Below are 22,661 nucleotides of genomic sequence, written 5' to 3'. Positions count from 1 at the left end.
GTCCCGTATCGGACCACAAAGCACTCCAGCGGGTGGTGAAAACTGCCCAGCGGATTGTCGGCACCCAATTGCCCACCATTGAGAACATCTACCATAAACGCTGCCTGGGCAGGGCGAGAAACATTATCAAGGATGCATCTCACCCTAACCATGGACTTCTTACTCTCCTCCTATCCAGTTAGTTCTAGCTGTCGTCCCTTTCATTGGTGAAGAGACTATGGCTGTAGGAAATGTTTCTGGACAAATGCTCACCAAGTCTTTTGTTTGGCAATTTCCTTTTAAGTTTTTCTAGTCTATAACTGGACAAACGCGCACCAAGTATACAGTTTCCTCTTCGCTTGTTTTCTGTGTGTCCTGCACATGCCCATTAGGAGGAGATTCGCCCAAATATCCGTTTTAATGTGGACAAAAGGTATTTTTAAAAACGCCTAGTGTGGGCGCCTGTCGTTTTTACGCGAAACCGGCATTTTCAAATTATCTGGTCTAGTGTGGACATAGCCTGCTGAACCTCACATCACAGTGCTAAGCAGTATTGTGCCCATATTGGACTGTCTCCGTACTTTTATATTTGTATGCTGTAGCACTTTTTATTCGCAATTATTTTGTAAAAAATACTATTCTTTTGCACTTATGGTCAGATGCTAATTGCATTTCATTGGCTTTGTATCTGTACTCGGCAGAATAACAATAAAGTTGAATCTAATCTAATCCAAATCTTGATCTCTTGATCGCACTTTTAAAAGCTTCCTTGTGGGGACATCCCTATTGTCTGCAAGCACCCTACTCCAAACAGTCTAATATTGTCAAAATTTGCCTTGCCCCAGTTGGAAAATTGAACCCATGTCCCTCCTGCTGTCACCTCATTCAATTGCCTTGCCCTTTTAACAAAAAGGTTAGGCTTTGCATTCTATGTAGTGTGTCTCTGAGGCAACTTTCCTGAACACTAATTCAAGTTCAGTTTATTGTCATTCAACAGTACACCTGTATACCGCCAAATGAAGCAACATTCCTTGGGGGCCAGTGAGCACAACGCAGCATATATAACTTACACCACATAAGGTAATATTACCACAAATAATGTGCATATACAATACAAATTGAAAAGTTGACAGTATAACTCTACTGGTGTTTCATATGTAATGAGGCCTGGGTGCTGGCAGGGAGTTCAGTAGTCTTATGGCCTGAGGGAAGAAGCTCTATCCCATCTTACCAGTTTTTGTTCTAGTGCTACAGTACCTCTTGCCTGATGGTGGTGGTGGGGGGGGGGGGGGGTCAGAGAGATTGATGGACAGATGGGAGGGGTCATTGACAATGCTAAGGGTACTGCATACACAGTGTTCCTGATAAATATCTCTAATGGGTGGAAGAGAAACCCCAATGATCTCCTCAGCAGTCCTTTGTAGGGACTTCAGGACATGCTTTGAAATTTCTGTACCAAACAGTGAGGCAGCTGCTTAGGACAGTCTTGATGGTGCTCCTGTAAAATTGGCTAAAATAGGGTGGGAGAGCCTCACTCACCTCAACCTCCTCAGGAAGTAGAGACACTGCTGTGCGTTCTTGAACAAGGTGGTAGTGTTGAATGACCAGGTGAGATTGTCCATTCTGTACACTCCCAGAAACTTGGTGCTTCTAACTCTCTCCTAACAGCATCCTAAATATGAGGCACTGTTTTCCAGGTGGGACAGAATGGAGTGGAGTGCAGTGGCAATGGCATCAGTGGACCAATACAAATGATAAGCAGCTTGGAAGGGGTCCCATGTAGCAGAAAGATGCATAACTAGCCACTCAAAGCACCTAAATATTGTTGAGGTCAGTGCCACTGCGCAGTAGTTGTTGATGCAGGTTACAGAAACATAGAAAACTTACAGCACAATACAGGCCCTTGGGCCCACAAAGCTGTGCCGAACATGTCCTTACCATAGCCCTCTATTTTTCTAAGCTCCGTGTACCTGTCCAGGAGTCTCTTAAAAGACCCTATTGTATCTGCTTCCACCGCCATTGTCGGCAGCCTGTTCCATGCACTCACCAATCTCTGCGTGTTTTTTTTTAAAAAAATAACAACCACCACCAAACTTGCCCCTGACATCTCCTCTGTACCTACTTCCAAGCACCTTAAAACTGCTCTCTCATGCTAGCCATTTCAGCCCTGGGAAAAAGCCTCTGACTATCCACACAATCAATGCCTCTCATCATCTTTTACACCTCTATCAGGTCACACCTCATCCTCTGTCACTCCAAGGAAAAAAGGCTGAGTTCACTCAACCTATTGTCATAAGGCATGCTCCCCAATCCAGGCAACATCCTTGTAAATCTCCTCTGCACCCTTTCCATGGTTTCCACATCGTTCCTATAGTGAGAAGACCAGAACCGAGCACAGTACTCCAAGTGGGGTCTGATCAGGGTCCTATATAGCTGTAACATAACCTCTCTGCTCTTAAACTCAATTCTACGGTTGATGAAGGCCAGTGCACCGTATGCTTTCTTAACCAGAGTCAACCTGAGCAGTAGCTTTGAGTGTCCTATGGACTCAGACCCCAAGATCCCTTTGATCCTCCACACTGCCAAGAGTCTTACCATTAATACTACAAACCCCATTTCCAGAAAAGTTGGGATATTTTCCAAAATGCAATAAAAACAAAAATCTGTGATATGTTAATTCACGTGAACCTTTATTTAACCGACAAAAGTACAAATAAAAGATTTTCAATAGTTTTACTGACCAACTTAATTGTATTTTGTAAACATACACAAATTTAGAATTTGATGGCTGCAACACACTCAACAGAAGTTGGGGCAGAGGCATGTATACCATTGTGTTACATCACCTTTCCTTTTAATAAGACTTTTTAATCATTTTGGAACTGAGGATACTAATTGCAATTGGAAATTTTGTCCATTCTTGCTTGATATGAGACTTCAGCTGCTGAACAGTCCTTGGTCTCCGTTGTCTGATTCTCCTCTTCATGATGTGCCATACATTTTCAATAGGAGATAGATCTGGACTGGCAGCAGGCCAGTCAAGCACATGCACTCTGTGTCTACAAAGCCACGCTGTTGTAGCCCGTGCAGAATGTGGTCTGGCATTGTCTTGCTGAAATAAGCATGGACATCCCGGGAAGAGATGTCGCCTTGATGGCAACATATATCTCTCTAAAATCCTAATATACGCCTCAGAGTCAATGGTACCTTGACATACATCCAACTCACCCATGCCGTCACAGATACTAGCTTTTGCACCTTTCGCTGATAACCATCTGGATGGTCGTTTTCATCTTTGGCACGGAGAACTCGACGCCCGTTTTTTCTGACCACAGCACATGGTTCCACAGTCTTTCGGTCCTTCTGAGATGAGCTCGGGCCCAGAGAACTCGCTGGCGTTTCTGCATGGAGTTGATGTATGGCTTCCTCCTTGTGTAATACAGTTTCAAGTTGCATTTCTGGATGCAGCGACGGACTGTGTTGAGTGACAATGGTTTTCCGAAGTACTCCTGAGCCCAGGTGACTATAATTGTCACAGTAACATCACGGTTTATTAGGCAGTGCCGCCTGAGAGCTCGAAGATCACGCGCATTCAACAGTGGTTTCTGACCTTGCCCTTTACGCACTGAGATGTCTCTGAATTCTCTGAATCTTTTCACAATATTTTGCATTGTAGATGTTGAAAAACCTAAATTCTCTGCAATCTTGCGTTGAGAAATGTTCCTTTTGAACTGACTAACAATTCTCTCATGAATTTTGGCACAAAGGGGTGAGCCACGACCCATCCTTGCTTGCAAAGACTGAGCCTTTGATGGACGCTACTTTTATACCCAGTCATGATACCTCACCTGCTGCCAATTAGCCTGCTTAATGTGGAGTCTTCCAAACCGGTGTTGCGTGAATATTCTGTGCACTTTTCAATCTTATTTTAACTCTGTCCCAACTTTTGTTGAGTGTGTTACCGCCATCAAGTTCTAAATTTGTGTATGTTTACAAAATACAATTAAGTTGGTCAGTAACTTATCCAATAACTTATCCCTCTCCAATGCTTATGGTAAAGGAGATAGAATTGCGATCACTATCTCCAAAATGCTCTCCCACTGAGAGATCTGACACCTGACCAGGTTCATTTCCCAATACCAGATCAAGTACAGCCTCTCCTCTTGTAGGCTTATCTACATATTGTGTCAAGAGACCTTCCTGAACACACCTAACAAACTCCGCCCCATCTAACCCCTTCGGTCTAGGGGACATGCCAGTCGATATTTGGGAAATTAAAATTTCCCACCACGGCAACCCTGTTGTTATTATCTTTCCAGAATCTGTCTCCCTATCTGCTCCTCGATGTCCCTGATACTATTGGGTGGTCTATTTAAAAAAAAAAAACACCCAGTAGAGTTATTGACCCTTTCCTGTTCCTAACTTCCACCCACAGAGACCCCATGGACAATCCTTCCATGTCTTCCTCCTTTTCTGCAGCTGTGACACTATCTCTGATCAACAGTGCCATGCCCCCACCTCTTTTGCCTCCCTCCCTGTCCTTTCTGAAACATCTAAAGCCTGGCACTTGAAGTAACCATTCCTGCCCCTGAGCCATCCCAGTCTCTGTTATGGCCACAACATCATAGCTCCAAGTACTGATCAACTCTTAAGCTCATCCACTTTGTTCATAATACTCTCTGCATTACTCCTTGTTATTGTCTCACTTTGGACACTGGAATGATGGTGGCCGCCTTGAAGCCCAAGGGGCACTGGGCTGTTCCAGGCAGATGTTGAAGATGTCTGTTACGCCTCAGTTAACTGGGTGGTACAGTCCCTAGGCACACGACCAGGTGTATCAGGCCCCACAGCTTTGTGTCTGTTGACTCTAGCTACAGTCTTCCTTACATTGGCCACGGCCATGCAGAATGTTTCGTCGTGTCTCTGGTGTCACATAAATGGTTGTAAGTTCTCTGAATATCCTGTTTTGACTTTCTGATGGCGCGGGGAAATTGCAGCTCTTGCTGACCTGAGAGCTGTTTATCCCCCAATCTGAAGGCAGTATTCTGATCTCTCAACAAACTCCAGCCCTCGGCTGTCAGCCAGGGCATCTGATTTGTCCTGACGCAGAAATATTTAAGTGATGTCCTCAATGCACTTCTGTGTAGGCAGTCACGGATCTCACAAATTCATCAATGTTAACGTGAGGGTTGTAGGTAGTTGCCTCCCTGAACATATTCAGTTTGTATTTTCAAAACAGTTCTGTAATGCTGAGCTTGTTCCTTTTGGCCAGGTCTCTGTCTCCCTTTTGAACTGGTTTGATATTTTTATTCAGTGGCTGTTATACAGAGATATTAGCATAACAGGTAAGTGGTCAGAGAATCCTATGTGGGGAGGAGGAGTTCTGTATGCACCAGGGATGTTGGTATAAACCAGGTTTAATGTGTTCTCATGTGTCAATGTGCTGACAAAATTTAGACTTTACCATATTTAAGTTGGCAGCAATAATCTAAAAAAACATCGGGGTGTGTGGTTTGCAAGTCACTGATGTAGTAGAGCTCATACAGTGCCTCCCTGGCATTAGCAGAGGGGAGGATGTATGCAGCCACAATTGCAATAACCGTGAACTCCTTTGGTAAATAGAAGGGCCTGCACTTCGTTAAGAACTCTTATCATAGGTGAACAATGTCTCATCACTGCTGAAGTGTTCACACACCAGTTCTTATTAAGGTAGATACAAACGCTTCCACTGTGGGAATGCTGTCGCCCTGAAGAGAGATGAAACCATCTAGTTGGATGGCCATTTTGGGGGTGCTATCCTGGAGAAATGTTTCCTTCAGGATAGTGCGCAGCTGTCCTTATCTCATGCTGATTTTTACTCAGACAAGGAATCTAGTTTTATTTTCTAGCGATTGACAGAGTTCTGGCCTGGGAGGTTTTGCCTGTAGTCTTGCACGAATACCAGCGTGCTTTCCTCGCTTTTGCTTCCTTGTGTACAGCGTCTCCCCAGCTGGCTGTAGCAGGTGACAACGGCGCAAAAGCTTACGCTGTCTTTCAGGAGGGTGAAACCTCACAAAGTGGCAGATCTAATGGAGTACCTGCTCAGGCTCTAAAAACGTGTGCCAACCGACTGGCGTGTTGTTCAGACATTTACAATCTCTTATTGCTACAGTCAGAAGTTCCTACCAGCTTCAAAATGGCAGCAATTATGCCAGTCCCCAAGAAGAGAAGTGTGAGCTGCCTTAAAGACTATTGTCCAGTAGTGCTCACATCTACAGTGATGAAGTGCTTAGAGAAGTTGGTCATGGCTAGATCGAACTGCCTCAGCAAGGACCTAGACCCACTGCAATTTGCCTATCTCCACAGTGGGTCTACAGCAGATGCGATGTCATTGGCACTCCATTTGGCTTTGGTTCATCTGGACAATACAAATACCCATGTCAGAATGCTGTTTATTAACTACAGCTCCGTGTTTAACACCATCATTCCTACAGTCCTGATCGATAAACTACAGAACCTAGGTCTCTGTACCTCCCTCTGCACCTAGATCCTCAGTTGCCTAACTGGAAGACCAGAATCTGAGGTTTGGAAATAACATATCCTCCTTGCTGGCAATCGACACTGGCACAACTCAGGGATGTGTGCTTAGCCCACTGCTCCTCTCTGAGTACACCATTTAAACAATTACCATCTAGGTTCAAAAAAGTGCCTTCTACAAAAGCTATTTAGAGTTGAGTTCCAATCAATGAAATGAGATTGGAGGTGTGGGTTGTAGTGGTGCCATGCCCTATAAAAAAGACACAGTCATGTTACTGACAGCCTGTTCTTCTCAAGAAAGATCTGTTTATGTGCACCATGCCTCAATCGGAACAACTTTCAGAGAACCAGAGAAGAACTGTAAAAATGCATGAAGCTGGAAAAGGCTATACAATCAAAAGACCTAAGTCCATCAGTCCAAAGTAAGAGGAATTGTCTATAATTGGAGGAAATTCAGTACTGTTGCTACTCTCCCTAGGAGTGGGCATCTGCAAAGGTCACTCCAAGAGTACAACATGCAGTGCTGAAGGGCGTGAAAAAGAACCCAAGTGTAACAGCAAAAGACCTGCTGAAACCTCTAGAACTTGCTAAATTTATGTTCACATGTCCACTATAAGAAAAACACTGAACAAGAATGGAGTTCATGGAAGGAACCACAGAGGAAACTGCTACTTTCCCAAAAAATCACTTTGCTGTACATCTCAAGTTTGCAAAAGACCACCTGGATGTTCCACAAAGCTTCTGGGACAATGTTCTGCGGACAGATAAAACAAAAGTCTTAACTTTCTGGTGGAATTGCCGTAGCTGCTATTTATGTCTGCGAGCTTTGCTGTGACTTGCCCTGCTAATATGAATAGGGTCTCTGGGCCTACTCCGAGCTGCTGTGGGGATCTGGATCCAAGGACTCAAATTGGTTCAGAATGCTGCTGTTGTTGTTGCTCACTCCTACTGTTTGCATTTGTTTTTTTTTCTTTGTGGGCATTGGGTTTGTCTTGTCTTTTTTTAATTGGTTCTTTTGGGTTCCTTGCTTTATGACTGCCTGTTAAGCAAACAAATTCAAGGTTATATATATTCGCTGATAATGAATACACTTTGAATCTTGAAATGCACACCTCCTTGTATGGAGGAAAAGGACACTGCACATCAACACCAAAACCTCATCCCAACTGTGAAGCATGGTGGAATGAGCATCATGGTTTGGGGCTGCTTTGCTGCCTCAGGGCCTGAACAGCTTGCAATCATTGAGGGAACAATGCGTTCAAAATTGTATCAAGGTACTTTACGTGAGAATGTCAGGGTTGCGATCTGTCACCTGAAACTTAATGGAAATTGGATGATGCAACAAGACAATGATCCAAAACACAAGAGTAAATCAACAACAGAATAGTTTAAAAAGAAGGAAATTAGTGTTCTGGAATGGCCAAGTCTGAGTCCAGACCCAATTGAGATGCTGTGGCATGACCTGAAGATGGCTGTTCATGCAAGATATCCCGGAAATATTGATGAACTGAAACAGTTTGGTTTGGAAGAATGGTCTAAAATTCCTCCTTGCTGTTGTGCAAATCTGATCAGCAGCTACAGGGAATGTTTAGTGGAGGTTATTTCTGCTGAAGGAGGTTCTACCAGTTATTAAATACAAGGGTTCACATACTTTTTCCAGTCTGGACTGTGAATGATTAAACAACGTGTTCAATAAAGACATGAAATGTACAGTTGTTTGCGTTATTAGTTTAGGTAGATTGTTTATTATTGTGACTTAAATGAAGATCAGACCACATTTTAAGTAACTAATGGGGCAACCAGGTAATTACAAAGCTACAAACCTTTTCTTGCAACTGTATATATTTACTGTCATTTAGTTTTTCTATATTATGTATTTGCATTGTACTGCTGCTGCAGAGTTAACAAATCTAATGACGTATGCTGGTGATATTAAACCTGATTGTAATTGTGATCCTGTTGTCCAACAACTCACTAGTGAGGTAGACTTGCCATACTTTCTGTTCTTGGTCCAGGAAGCTTGGAGCCCAAAGGGCTCAAGGCAGGTTAGTCATTTGTATCTGAAAAGTGGTAATAGGCAGAGGAGGATGATAGAGGTTGCTGTGTGATTACAAGCCAATGACAAGGATTGGTGCTGAGTCTACTACACTGACAACTTGAATAGGAATGTAGATGGCACAAATAGGTGTTAATGGTTGTAGGCTACTGGATAGTGTTGATCAGTTGGTGAGATAGTCAGCAATCCTGCTGATCAAGATGATGCACTTTGGGAAGCCTAAAAGTTAGGACCTAAGATGTCACCAAGGGGTGGGGATGAGGGTGGTGGGGATGAAATGTTGAGTGCTTGTAACAGTATCAGATGTGAATAGAAGTTTTGGAATGAGATAAACTGAATAAAATGGGGTCCAGTCAAAAGAACAAAGGCGTGGCAACTGAAGTTAAAGATCTGGCTAAGGGTGTCACTAGATCATGGGCAGACATGGACAATCATTGTGATGGAAAGGTGATATAATCTTTAGTTATTTGATGGGACTCCATCCAAAATGTTAATGTTTTGTTGCTTTGAATTTCTTATGCCTGGTGTTTTAAATTACACACTCTGTGTCCGATGTCATTGTCTTTCTGAATGGTAGAACAATTGCTTAACACATTTTAGAATGCTTTTAATGAACACTGTAATTTATTTACTGTCTTTTGCATTAATATAAAACTCAGTAATACAATACTGAATAAGTGAATGTTTTTAATAACTGCAGTATTTACAAGATGGGCTTCTGGAGACAAGTATATTCAGTTATTAATGCTCTCTGAATATCGTAAGGGTTTGATCTGATCTCTATGATTAAGTTTTTAGGAAAATCTTGAGTTAAAGGTATCTAGTTTGCTAATTATTCCTTTGTTTAATTGTATTATTGAAGAAATATTTTTCCTATTAAATAGTGCTCCACACTTTATAAAGTTGAGTATAGAGAAGGTGTTGATTTGTAATAATAGGGTAAATGATAGAACACATTTAGCATTGGTTTAAGAAGTACTGATGTGCTACAGAAAGTGGCTTATGAGCCATAAAATTCATTAGATTTCCATTAGTTTGAATAATTCCATCTAAAATCTAAAATTTTTATGGCTTATGAGCCACTCTATGGCACATAATCCCACAGCTTTCTGTAGAAATTTTGGTATTGGGATTTAGGCAGAGAATTCAAGTGTGAACTGTTAACCAGGAGTAAATTGAAGGAAAAGATATCCACCAGATTTGTAGCAATGGGAAGGTTGAGTGCAATGGTATAAAACAAATATGGTAAGAGATGCACGAAGAATACCTGTTGAAAAGGCAACTTGTGTCACTGTAAATAATACAAATGGTAAATTTCAGATTTGGGTCACATGAAAATTAGTTTGGTTCTGCCTCCATTGACAGAACTGCTTTCCTTGTGATGTGGATATACTGTAGATTATATAAAACATCTGAAGTATATCATTGCAATTATGTTATAATTTTGAAAATTTGATTAAACAGTCTTCTTTCCTGTCACTTTCCACTTTGCCACAGTTTAGCAGAAATGGCTCGCGGTATTTCTGAAACAAAATAAAGAGTGGAAAGCTTCCACAGCACCCCATAAAACCATAAGCTATAGGAGCAGAATTAGGACATTTGACCCATCAAGTTACTCTGTCATTTTACCATGGATGATCCATTTTCCATCTCATCCCCAATCTCCTGCTTTCTCCCTGTATCTCTCCATACATAGATTAATCAAGAACCTTATCAACCCCTGCCTTAAATATACACTGCGACTTGGCCTTCACAGCTGCCTATGGCAACAAATTCCACAGATTCACCAGTCTGGCTAAAGAAATTTCTTAATGGCCATTGGCTTATTTATTTTCTTCCTTGTTTATGATGTATTCTTAGTAATTGTGAATCAAATTTTAAAAGAATAAACCTTCTTTTGTTTAACGAAGAAACATGTATCCAATATTTGACCAGTGTGCAGTTGTTAAATTTAAGAATGATTATCATAAATTATTCCAGCATCCTTAAAGTTTCTGAAACAGAATAGCCTTTGAAAAATGTGATGGTTGTGGGGAGGAGGTTTGAGGCAGAAAGATAGGACCAGTTAAACTGGATTAAAGAGAAAATGATGGCTTGTTTTCCTACAAATAAGGCAGTATGTTAGAGAGAAGATGCCAAAATGACTTTTTAAAAAAAATATTTACCCTTGTGTGGCAGGAATCAAAAATGTTAAGGATTTCACAACTTTGGCTTGTTGGGCAATAGGGAAAACATTAATAATAAGCACCTTATTGATTCCGATTGGGAAATTATTTCATTATAGCAGCAACATTTAAAAACACTTAGCAATAATAATAAATATGATAATATTAACTAATAATAAAGTACAGAATAATATGTACAATAATTTACCAATGTGCAATACTGTGTAATGTATGAAATGATAAACAGACTGTTGTACTACGGTATGTATTAGCCATCTTCCCTTGCTGCTACTTTCAATTAGTAAAGATGACTTTTGGCAGTGTGTGCAGGACTTGGAGTTTATGCAGCTTACAGGCATAAAGAATTGAGACTGTCAATAACAGTGACACATTGAAGCATGAAAAAACTGAAGCTCTTGCTGTTGTCTGGTTTGCTGTCTTGCCAAGGTCTCCATGGTCTGCTATTAAAGCTTCCACATCAGTGTGAGTGAATGATTTGGATTGACAACAAATGCTGTCGCTGTATTTAAGTTACCGCAACAATTCAAAATGTTTTCTCCTGTTTGTGGAGTTTGCTTTGTCCTTTACTGTCTATCCAGACAAATCCTTCATATGGTAATTTGAGTAATTTAATTTTGCTATTTCTATTTGTAACAACATTTGGTTGTTCTACTAGTGAATAAATTTCAAAGTTGCATTGTGTGAAAGTCAGCATCCTCTTGCTAAAATAGTTTGGTTAGCTTGTTGATGATAGGTTTCCCCACCTTTTAAATTATTGTTTATAAAGTTTTTCTATGGTTCAGAGTTAACAATTTTGTTATTTTGATTAGTAATTGCAGAGCAGTATGGCATGATTGTGGCACATTAGGGAAGATTATAATTTTCTCAGCCCAGTGACTCATCTTTTTGTTTTGAGGCAGTCTTGCGTATTTGATTTTATTTAGAGAATTGGCTATTAAGGATTTGTGTAGCCCTGAGCTCCGGTACAGCCTTTTCTGGAATCGACTATAAGCAGCTGAATGATGCTGAAGAAGACCAGTGCATCATCCCTGCTGCTTTTATATTGACTGGTCCATGTTGATTGCTCTTATGGCTGTTCTTAATCTGAAAAGATGTAGATTTAGTTCATAAGAACTATTTAATAATTCAGCTTTAATAAGAACTGGTGACTTTTCTGGATAAACAAGTGAATGAAGATCCTGACCTGGAGTAATTTAAACTTGGACTTGCTTGTAATAATCAGATGACCATGATTGTAAGTAAAGCAATCTTAACTAACGTCTCTAGTTTTCCAAATGATTTCAACTCAAGTTTGTATTATAGTTACTTATTGAATTCAGTTCTTAATGCAACTGTATTTTTAAAATTGTCTGAATCATTTACTAAACTGCTGTGACTTGTATAGATTCTCAGACAAATTGAAATTCTACGATAGGTGTAGTGTTTAGAGTTTTTTTGTAAATGATTTAAACTTTAAAATTCAAGCTGCTTCTTTACAACAAAAGCTAGTTGGTACTTAATGTTTACATAACAATTTTTAAGGTAATACTTGATTGTTCTCAACTGTTCTTTATTTATTCCATTTATACTTATTTATTTTTTTCCCCATCTGCAGTTCCAGTTCCCCTTGCAGACTGAGCTCGAAGAGGTATGGTCAAACTGATGTCTCTACAATCCTAATACAGATTGATATGTTCATATTTTGAAGGAGTCCCAGTTTTGTTTTAGTTATATAGGACTATCAGTTCATGTAACAAACAGTAAATGTTTGTAGAGCAGCTGTAGGTTAAATGGAGCATTAGTGGCTGGCTGAGTCAAGCTACTCTGGGGAGATTTCACTGTTCAGATGCAAATCTGCTGTGCTGCATCTTGCTGATGTTTCTTTTCTGCTGTCAAACAAAATGACCATATGTGGGTGGTGGGTGCCTTTTTATTTGACAGCTTTAGGTGAATCCTTCTATTTTAACTATTCATTTTGCATTTGGTCTTTACAAATTAGTCTTATTTGTCTATTCCCATACAAAAGTGACAAGCATTTTAAGAACTTTGTTTTTGAGATATCAGTATAAATTTGTAGTTTTGAAAATAAGTTCTAAGGTTTTTGTCATGTCAAGAGTGACAGCTCTAATGATTACTTTTTTAGGGAAGAATTTCCAATACAAATCAAATTTATTTGAAACTGGGTCTTTCCTCTCTATTGTAAATATATAGCTTACCTTGTGTTTTATACATCGAAAAAGAAATTTAACTCTTATTTTTAGGAATTGCTTAAATTTAGGTATAAATAATACATGTAGGTGTGAAAATACTAAACTGAAGTAAAAGGTTTGTTTATAAAGTAGCAGAAATGACCAGCACACCTATTTAGCTAATATTTACAGCTACTGATCTAGTATCTAAGCTGTGTTCTGCCAAAGGAAGGTTAATTGATCTTGATTGGCTTCACATTGAGTAGGTGTGATATAGCATTGATCACACAATCATATTCTCTGAGTCCCCTCACATCACAATCTATCAGCTCTCCAGTGACCAGAAACTTTCCAGAACCGGCCAGCCGCATAGCTTTAAGAGGTCGAGGATAGAAGAGTTCAACAAGGAAGAGAGTAATGCACCTGGTAATTTTACAGAGCTTTTTAACCAACTACAATAATATTCTCTTTCCAGGAGGCAACACAGTGGCGTTGCTTGTAAAGCTGTTACCTCAGCTAAAGGGACTTGGGGTTCAGTCATGATCTCTATTGCTGTCTTTGTGGAGTTGGTGTGTTCTCGTTGTCTGTGCACGTTTCCTCTGGGTGCCTCAGTTTCTTCTTGTAGTCCAAAGATTGGTAGGGTAATTAGCCAAAATGGCCCTAGTTTCTAGGTTAGTATAGAATCTGTGGGGACTTGAGGTAATGTGGAGGAAATAAAATGGAAACACGAGGAAATCTGCAGATGCTGGAAATTCAAGAAACACACATAAAATGCTGGTGGAACGCAGCAGGCCAGACAGCATCCATAGGAAGAAGCAGTCGACATTTCGGGCCGAGACCCTTCATCAGGACTAACTGAAAGAAGAGATGGTTATCTGCTGCGTTCCACCAGCATTTTGTGTGAAATAAAATAGAATTGGTGCTTGATAAATGTAACCAAAATGTGATTTCTTTTAACTTGAATATTTAACTAGAACGTACATGACTGTGGTCTGTAGATCACATAGCTGATGTTTATAAACACAAGATTCTGTAGTTGCTGGAAATGCAGAGCAACACACAAAATGCTGAAGGAACTCAGCAGGTCAGGCAGCATCTATGGAGAGGAATAAACAGTCTCTCTTCAGGTTGAGGCCCTTCATTAGGACTGGAAAGGAAAGAGGAAGAAGCCCCAATAAGGTGGGGAAAGAGTACAATCTGGAAGATGCTGTAAAGTCAGGTGGATGGGGTATTAAGTAGGGAGCGTGGAGGTAGGTGGAAAAGGTAAAGGGCTGGAGGAGAAGTAATCTGATAGGAGTGAAGCATAGACCATGGAGAAAGTGAAGGAAGGGCACGGGTGGAGGGAGGTGATGGGTAGGTGAAGAGAAGAGGTAAGGGGGCAGAGTGGGGAATTGATGAGGGAAGGGAGTGGGAGAGAAATACCACAAGTTGTAGAAATAAATGTTCATGCCATCAGGTTAGAGGGTATCCAAATGGAATTAGGTGTTCCTCCATTCTGAGAGTGGGCTCATCATGGCAGTAGAAGAGGCCAAGGACTACAATGCCAGAATGGGAATGGGGTTTGAAATTAAAATGATAGGTCCCAGGAAATCCTGCTTGACAAAGTGGTCCCCCAATCTACAGCACTGACCAATTTAGAAGAGACCACATTGGGGCATTGGTTGCAGTAGACTACTCCAACAGATTCGCAGGTGGTATTGCCTGTCCTGGGAGGACTGTTTGGGGCCCTGAATGGAGGTGAGGGAGAACATGAATTGGCAGGTGCAGCACTTCTGATTGTAGGCATAAGTGCCAGGAGAGAGATTAGTGGGGAGGGACAAGTGGACAAGGAAATCGTGGAGGGAGAGATCCCTGTAGAAAGCCGGGGACAGGTAAAGATGTGTTTGATGGTCGGGTTCTGTCTAATATGGTGGAAGTTGTGGAGAATAATGTGCTGTATGCAGAGGCTCATGGGGTGGTAGGTGAGGATGAAAGGAACTTTATCCATGTTAAGGCAGCAGGAAAATGAGGTGAGGGTGGATGTTTGGGGGAGAAGCGGGTAAGGGCAGATCAGTAGTGAAGGAGGAGGACATCTCTGTGCTGGAAAGGAAATCCTCATCCTGGGAACAGATGAGAAGATTAGAGAATGTCATTTTTACAGAATACGGAGTCAGAGGTAAAGTGGTGCTAGAAAGTTTGTGATCCCTGTAGAATTTTCTCTTTCAGCATAAATATGATTGGAGAGGGTACAGAGAAGATTCACTAGAATGATTCCGGGAATGAGTGGGTTGACATATGAGGAACGTTTGTCCGCTCTTGGACTGTATTCCCCGGAGTTTAGAAGAATGAGGGGAGACCTCATAGAAACATTTCAAATGTTGAAAGGCATGGACAGAGTGGATGTGGCAAACAACAGGAATTCTGCAGATGCTGGCAATTCAAGCAACACACATCAAAGTTGCTGGCGAACGCAGCAGGCCAGGCAGCATCTCTAGGAAGAGGTGCAGTCGACGTTTCAGGCCGAGACCCTTCGTCAGGACTAACTGAAGGAAGAGTGAGTAAGAGATCGACTGCACCTCTTCCTAGAGATGCTGCCTGGCCTGCTGCATTCGCCAGCAACTTTGATGGATGTGGCAAAGTTGTTTCTTATGATGGGGGAGTCTAGTATGAGAGGGCATGCATGACTTAAGGATTGAAGGGCACCCATTCAGAACAGAAATGCGAAGAAATTTTTTTAGTCAGAGGGTGGTGAATCTATGGAATTGGTTGCCACGGGCAGCAGTGGAGGCCAAGTCATTGGGTGTATTTAAGGCAGAGATTGATAGGTATCTGAGTAGCCAGGGCATCAAAGGTTATGGTGAGAAGGCGAGGGAGTGGGACTAAATGGGAGAATGGATCAGCTCATAATAAAATGGCGGAGCAGACTCGATGGGCCGAATGGTGGACTTCTGCTCCTTTGTCTTATGGTCTTATGACCTAAAATGTGATCAGATATTCATGTAAGTCCTAAAACTTATGACTTGGAGAACCCAATTAAATAAATAAAACAAAAAAACATTATACTTGTTCATTTATTGAGAAAAAATGGTCCAATATTACTGAAGTCATGATCCAGGACTAACTGCACCACTAGGCAAGCTGTTCTAGGGCAGCTATCTAACAACGTGGAAGATAGTTCATGAATATCCTGTCCACAAAAAGGACTAATGGAATCTAACCAGTTATTGCTCCATCAGTCCACTCTCAGTCATCAGACTGATAGATGATTATAGTGAATTCCAGATGTAAGTCAAGAGTGGCTGCTCTTGATATCAAGGCTGAATTTGATTGTGTGTGGTGTCGGGCTTGCTAACACTGTGCTGCCTATCAATGGGAAAATTCTCCAATGAATAGGCTTATACCTTGCACAAAGAAAGATTGTCGGAGCTCAATCATCTCAGCTCTATGACTTTCTAGGTGTGTCCTAGCTGCTTCAGTTCCCTTTCACAATGTCAGCTGTGTGTGTGGAGGGGGGAGAGATGATTGCATATCTTTCAATTCCATTAATATCTAAATAAATGTAAAGAGTAGCCAGTATCTGCACTTGGACTAGTTAGTGGTCAGTAACTTTGGTAGCATGAAAGTGTCAAGCAATAGCCATCTTCTACAAGAGAGAATAGACAATTACTATGATATTTAATAGTTTCGTTGTAGAATTCCCCCATCCTGAGCCTTGCCATTGACCAAAATCTCAACTGGACAAGCTGCTAGGAAATGACAAAAGCTGAGTATTCTGTGGTGAATGACTTGTCTGATGCCACCTCTCATTTGAATAAATTAATGCAAAGGAATACTCCCCACCTATCCAAATGAATGCAACTCAGTGAACACTTGAACTGCAGTGCATCCTGGGTATAGCAGAATTTCCCCCACTACATGCACATTTTGGATGTTTTGTATACAAACTGGAAAATTCAGTGCAATTACCCTGATCCCATCACGCCAGTGGAGATGAGGGCATCAACACCTGCATTTTCCCCTCTGAGTAACCATCATGCTATTGTGGAGAGAGGCCATTTTGTCACTGGAACCTCCACTGTGAGAGTATCACAGTTCATGAAAACAATTCACCACTAATACCTCAATAACAATTAAGGATAGCCTGTAGTGAGCAATAAGAGGCTTTGCCAATGATGCTCACATCCCCAGTATAAAAGTACAATCGTTGTTACATTAAATGTTATTTTCTTTAATCATACACCATTGAAACAAGCTATTTTCCCACCATGTTCCTGCCGTTAATTGTTAATCCCATAGTTATGCATCACTACACCTGAATGCTGTCAGGACCACTGTGTCAGGGAATGCACTTTGAGTGAAAACGGCCCCCTTTCACATCCTCTGTAAATCTCTTGCCCTTAGCCTAAATCTTTAATCTTATCTACTTAGGATGAAGTCCTACAGACTATCCTATCTTTACCCGCATTAATTGTATTTGCCAGTCATATCCCCTCTTGATATCTGCTCTAGGGAAATGAACCCAGACTTGCCTCATAACTGAATTGTTCCATTCCAGGTAATATCCTGCTGAACCTACTCTGCATCCTCTACATTGTTGCACCCTTTCTATACCTTAGCTGATCAGAACAACGCACGTGACCTCCGTTGAGGTTTGACCCATGTTGTATAAATTGGGACGTCATTTCCCTATTCTTGTATTCAATGCCCTGACTATCAAAGGCCAGTTTGTTTCTATGCTTTACTCTGAAATGATAGCAGATTAATTCAACCTTTTACCATTATGTAAAATAACCTAAATTAGAAACAGTTAATAATTGAGCTGTTTTCCATATTTCAGATGAATATTGTGAACATTAAATTTACATAATGTGCTTTGCTTCGATCTTATAGATTATTCAGTATAATTGATCGATATATGGAAATCCCAGTTAATTGACTTCCGACCCAGCAACTGAGATAGCTTTTTTTCTACCTTTGGCTCAGGATGAAAACACATACTGTATAATTTGTAAGTCTCATTAATTTTGGATGTTTAAGGATTTGTTTCGTATTATAGAAATGGTGTCTCAAAAATTCAGGTCCATTTGTTTACTTTTGCAGAGAGCTTGCTGTTGGTAGACTGGAGGTAAAGGCAGATTTATAGTACAATTTGTGGTCTGGGGAAGGTCTCTGTACAGCTGATCATCAGTAACTGTTGATGGTAATTGGGTATACCTCTGCACACAGACAATTTAACCTGCATGTAGGATGAGGTGGGAAATTAAACAGAACTGGTTTAAATACAGTTAAGCTCTTTTAATTACAGTGAAGGGGAAAACTCCCTGTTGTGATGAGAGGTTTCCAAAGTATTGATGCCACTCATCATTCAGATGGCTCCACTTCATCTTGTGAAACTGTATGGTTAACTTTGAAGAGATTTTTTCCCCTGTCTAACTTAGCTTTATAATTGTAGCTCACATTAAAAGAGGAGTCTTCCTGTTTTGATGAGATGCATGTTTTAACAAATTGGGGGACTAAACTATTTTACTGAATGTGTTCACAAGTTTCAGCATAATTTACCTTCTTGGGGGCAGTTAGTACTTGGGCTTTAACAGAACATAGAACAGTACGGTACAGGAGCAGGTCGTTCAGTCCACAATGTTGTGCTGAACCAATTAAATTGGTAATTCACTGGATAGCTAAACTAATTTCTTCTGCCTACATAGTGTCCATATCCTTACATTTTCCTAACCCTCATGTGCCTATCTAAATATATCTTAAAACTGTCATGTTTCTGCCTCTCCCACCACCCCAGGCAGCACATCCCAGGCTGTTTTTTTAAAAAAAAACACTTGCCCCTCGCATCTTCTTTGAAATAACCCCTTATTACCTTAAGTGCATATCTTCTGGTATTAGAGATTTCAACTCCTGGAAAACGGTTATGATTATGCCTCTCATAATCTTATAAACCTCTATCAGATCTCCCCTTAGCCTCCAGTGCTCCAGGGGAAAATCAAAATCAGGTTTATTACCACCGGTATGTAACATGAAATTTGTAAATTTAGCAGCAGTTCAATGCAATGCATAACCTAGCAGAGGAAAAATAATAAATATAATAAGTAAATCAATTACAGCATATGCATATTGAATAGATTTTTTAAAAAGTGCAAAAACAAACGCTGTGTATTAAAAAAAAAGTGAGGTAGTGTCCAAAGATTCAATGTCCATTTAGGAATCGGATGGCAGAAGGGAAGAAGCTGTTCCTGAATCGCTGAGTATGTGCCTTCAGGCTTCTGTACCTCATACCTGATGGTAACAGTGGGAAAAGGGCACTCTCTGAGTGCTGGAGGACCTTAATAATGGACGCTGCCTTTCTGAGACACCGCTCCCTAAAGATGTCCTGGGTACTTTGTAAGCTAGTACCCAAGATAGAGCTGACTAGATTTATAACCCTCTGCAGCTTCTTTTGGTCCTGTGCAGTAGCCCCTCCATACCAGACAGTGATGCAGCCTGTCAGAATACTCTCCACGGTACATCTATAGAAGTTTGAGTGTATTTGTTGACATCCCAAATCTCTTCAAACTCCTTATGAAGAATAGTCGCTGTTTTACATCGATATGTTGGGACCAGGTTAGATCCTCCAAGGTCTTGACACCCAGGAACTTGAAACAACCCAAGCTTGTCCAATATCTCGTATGCCTTCTAATCTAGGTAACATCCTGGTAAACCTAGTCTGCACCCTCTCCAAAGCCTTGACATCCTTCATATAATGGTGTGACCAGAAGTGTATGCAATTCTCCAGATGTGGCCTATCTAAGTTTTATAAAGCTGCAACGTAACTTCCCAACTTTTGAACTCAGTGCCTCGGCCAATAAAGGCAAGCATGCCATATGCCTAATTAACCACCCTATCAACATGGGTAGATACTTTCAGGAAGCTATGAACTTTGACCCCAAGATCCCTCTGCTCATCATCACCTTTAAGGGTCTTGCCCTTGCAGTGTACTGTCTTTTTTGCATTTGACCTGTCAATGTGCAGCACTTCACATTTGGCCAGGTTAAATGTCATCTGCTATATCTCTGCCCATATCTGCAGCTGATCTATATCTTGTATTTGTTTTGTCAGTCTGCTATAATATGAATATAGTATTAATGGTAAGACTCTTGGCAGTGTGGAGGATCAGAGGGATCTTGGACACTCAGAGCTGCTGCACAGGTTGACTCTGTGGTTAAGAAGGCATACGGGGCACTGGTCTTCATCAATTGTGGGATTGAGTTTAGGAGCCGAGGGATAATGTTGCAGCTATGTACGACCCTGGTCAGACCCCACTTGCAGTTGGTGCTCAGTTCTGGAAACCTCACTACAGGAAGGACGTGGAAATCATAAAAAGTGTGCAGAGGAGGTTTACAAGGATGTTGCCTGGATTGGGGAGCATCCCTTATGAGAATAGGTTGCATGAACTCGGCCTTTTCTCATTGGAGTGACAGAGGTTGAGAGGTGACCTGATAAGAGGTGTACAAGGTAATGAGAGACATTGATCGTGTGGATACTCAGAGGCTTTTTTCCCCCAGGGCTGTAATGACTAGCACGAGAAGGCACAGTTTTAACGTGCTTGGAAGTAGGTACAGAGGAGATGTCGGGGTCAGTTTGTTTTACACAGAGGGTGGTGAGCGCGTGGAATGGGCTGCCAGCAACGATGGTAGAGGTGGATACGATAGGGTCTTTTAAGAGACTCCTGGATAGGTACATGGAGTTTATAAAAATAGAGGGCTATGGGTAACCCTAGGTAATTTCTAAAGTAGGGATATGTTCGGCACAGCTTTGTATTGTGTTGACCGGTTTTCTATGTTTCTATGATATCCACAACACCATCTATCTTTGTATTATGTGTATATTTACTATCCAGCTCATTTACATTTTCATCCAGGTTATTTATATATGTGACAAACAGAGGGATTATTTTGTGAATTATGAATGATTGAAGGTGATAGACTTGGAACTATTTCCAAGTTCTGCTGGACTCTGCATGTGACTGACTGGGATGTGAGGGCCTGGATTGTTGTCTTGTCCTGGAAATGCTGTTTCCATGTTCTGCTGTCTTCAACAGGCTTGTGGTGTGTTTGGAGCAGTCCTGGGCACATCTCCATGAATAGATATTAATATGTGCATGTTTCCTTATGGTGCTTTCTCTGCCTTCCTGATTTGTTTGCTATGATTGAGCTTAAACAGAAAAGTGTGTTTTAAGAGGAGGAAGCTAAGAAAAGGAAGCAAGGTGGATCATACGTTCCCTCGACGCTGCTCTATGGAGGTGAATCCAAAGGGGAAAAAGGGCAAAGGGAAATCAAAAGAGGAGAGGATCAGAAATTAGAAAATTTACACTGCACAGGTAGGATATATTGGGCCTCATCATGGTATGGAGAAGACTGTTCAGTATGGGAGTGGAAGGGAAATTGAAACTGCATTTCAGGTGTGGCTGTTGCAGACAAATTGAGGTGCTCTGCAAATTAGTCATCTAGTCTGCACTTGGTCTCATTAATGTGGGAGCACCCAATGCAGTGGATGGAGGAGGTGTATGTAAATCTTTGCCTCACCTGGAAAGACTGTTCCTCCCTCATCAACGTGCAGGGATTGAGCATGTAAGAACGAGTGTTGCACCTCCCATAGTTGTAAGGAATGTGTCAGGGGGATGTGCAGGAAAGGGCATCACAGAAGGATTGGTTCCTGTGAGAGGTGGAACAGGGTGCAGAGGAGAAGATGTGGCTAGTGATGAGATCTTGTTGCAGCGGAGAAAATGACAAAGGGTGATGTGCTGTGTATGGAGGCTAGTAAGATGAAAAGTGAGAATTAGGGGAGCTGGGGTGAGAACGGAAGTCTGAGAAACAGGAAATGCAGATAAGTGTTCCATCAACCATGGTATAGGGGAAGCCATGAATCCAGGAGACTTTCAAGAAAGGGCTGAAAGCACCGGATACTGCGAAAGCTATGGGCCCAGACAAAATCCCGGCAATAGTCCTGAAGACTTGTGCTCCAGAACTTGCCGTGCCACTAGCCAAGCTGTTCCAGTACAGCTACAACACTGGCATCTACACAGCAATGTGGAAGATTGCCCAGGTGTGTCCTGTACACAAGAAACAGAACAGTCCAACCCAGCCAATTACCACTCTATCAGCCTACTCTCACTCATCAGCAAAGTAATGGAAGGGGTCATCAACAGTGCTATCATGCAGCACCTACTCGGCAATGATCTGCTTACGGATGCCCAGATTAGGTTCTGTCAAGGCCACTCAGCTCATGACCTCATCACCTCCTTGGTCTCAACATGGACCAAAGAGCTAAATACCAGAGGTGAGGTGAGATTGATAACCCTTGACATCAAGGCAGCATTTGACAGAGTATGGCATCAAGTGCCCTTGCTAAAAATGGAGTCATTGGGAATTAGGGGGGAAACCCTCCACTGGTTGGAATCATACCTGACACAAAGGAAGATAGTTGTGGTGGTTGGAGGCCAACCATCTCATCCTCAGGACATCACTGCAGGAGTTCCTCAGGGAAGTATCCTAGGGCCAGCCATCTTCAGCTGCTTCATCAATGACTGGCCTTCCGTCATAAGGTCAGAAGTGCGGATGTTGGCAGAAGACTGCACAATGTTCTGCACCATTCATGACTCCTCAGATAGCGAAGCGGTTCATACCCAAATACAGCAGGCCCTGGACAATATCCAGGCTTGAGCTGACCAGTGGCAAGTAACATTCGAGCCACGCAAGTTCCAGGCAATGACCATCTCCACAAGAGAAGGTC

General features: G+C 41.6%; 1 protein-coding gene across 5 annotated transcripts in view; it reads left to right on the top strand.

Annotated features, from left to right (window-relative positions):
* The window catches only part of trpm7 (transient receptor potential cation channel, subfamily M, member 7), a 148,339-nt gene that overhangs the window by 16,475 nt on the left and 109,203 nt on the right, over window positions 1-22,661 (top strand). For 4 of the 5 annotated variants that reach the window (XM_072277918.1, XM_072277916.1, XM_072277914.1 and 1 more), the window contains exon 2: window positions 12,332-12,364. The exons of the other annotated variant lie outside the window; for it this stretch is intronic. In XM_072277918.1, coding sequence (XP_072134019.1) covers window positions 12,332-12,364 — 33 coding nt within the window. The remainder of the gene's footprint in view (window positions 1-12,331; window positions 12,365-22,661) is intronic. 5 annotated transcript variants of the gene reach the window in all.

The sequence above is a fragment of the Mobula birostris genome, chromosome 14, assembly GCF_030028105.1.
Source record: "Mobula birostris isolate sMobBir1 chromosome 14, sMobBir1.hap1, whole genome shotgun sequence".
Classification (NCBI taxonomy): domain Eukaryota; kingdom Metazoa; phylum Chordata; class Chondrichthyes; order Myliobatiformes; family Myliobatidae; genus Mobula; species Mobula birostris.
This window is presented reverse-complemented; position numbering and strand designations above follow the sequence as displayed.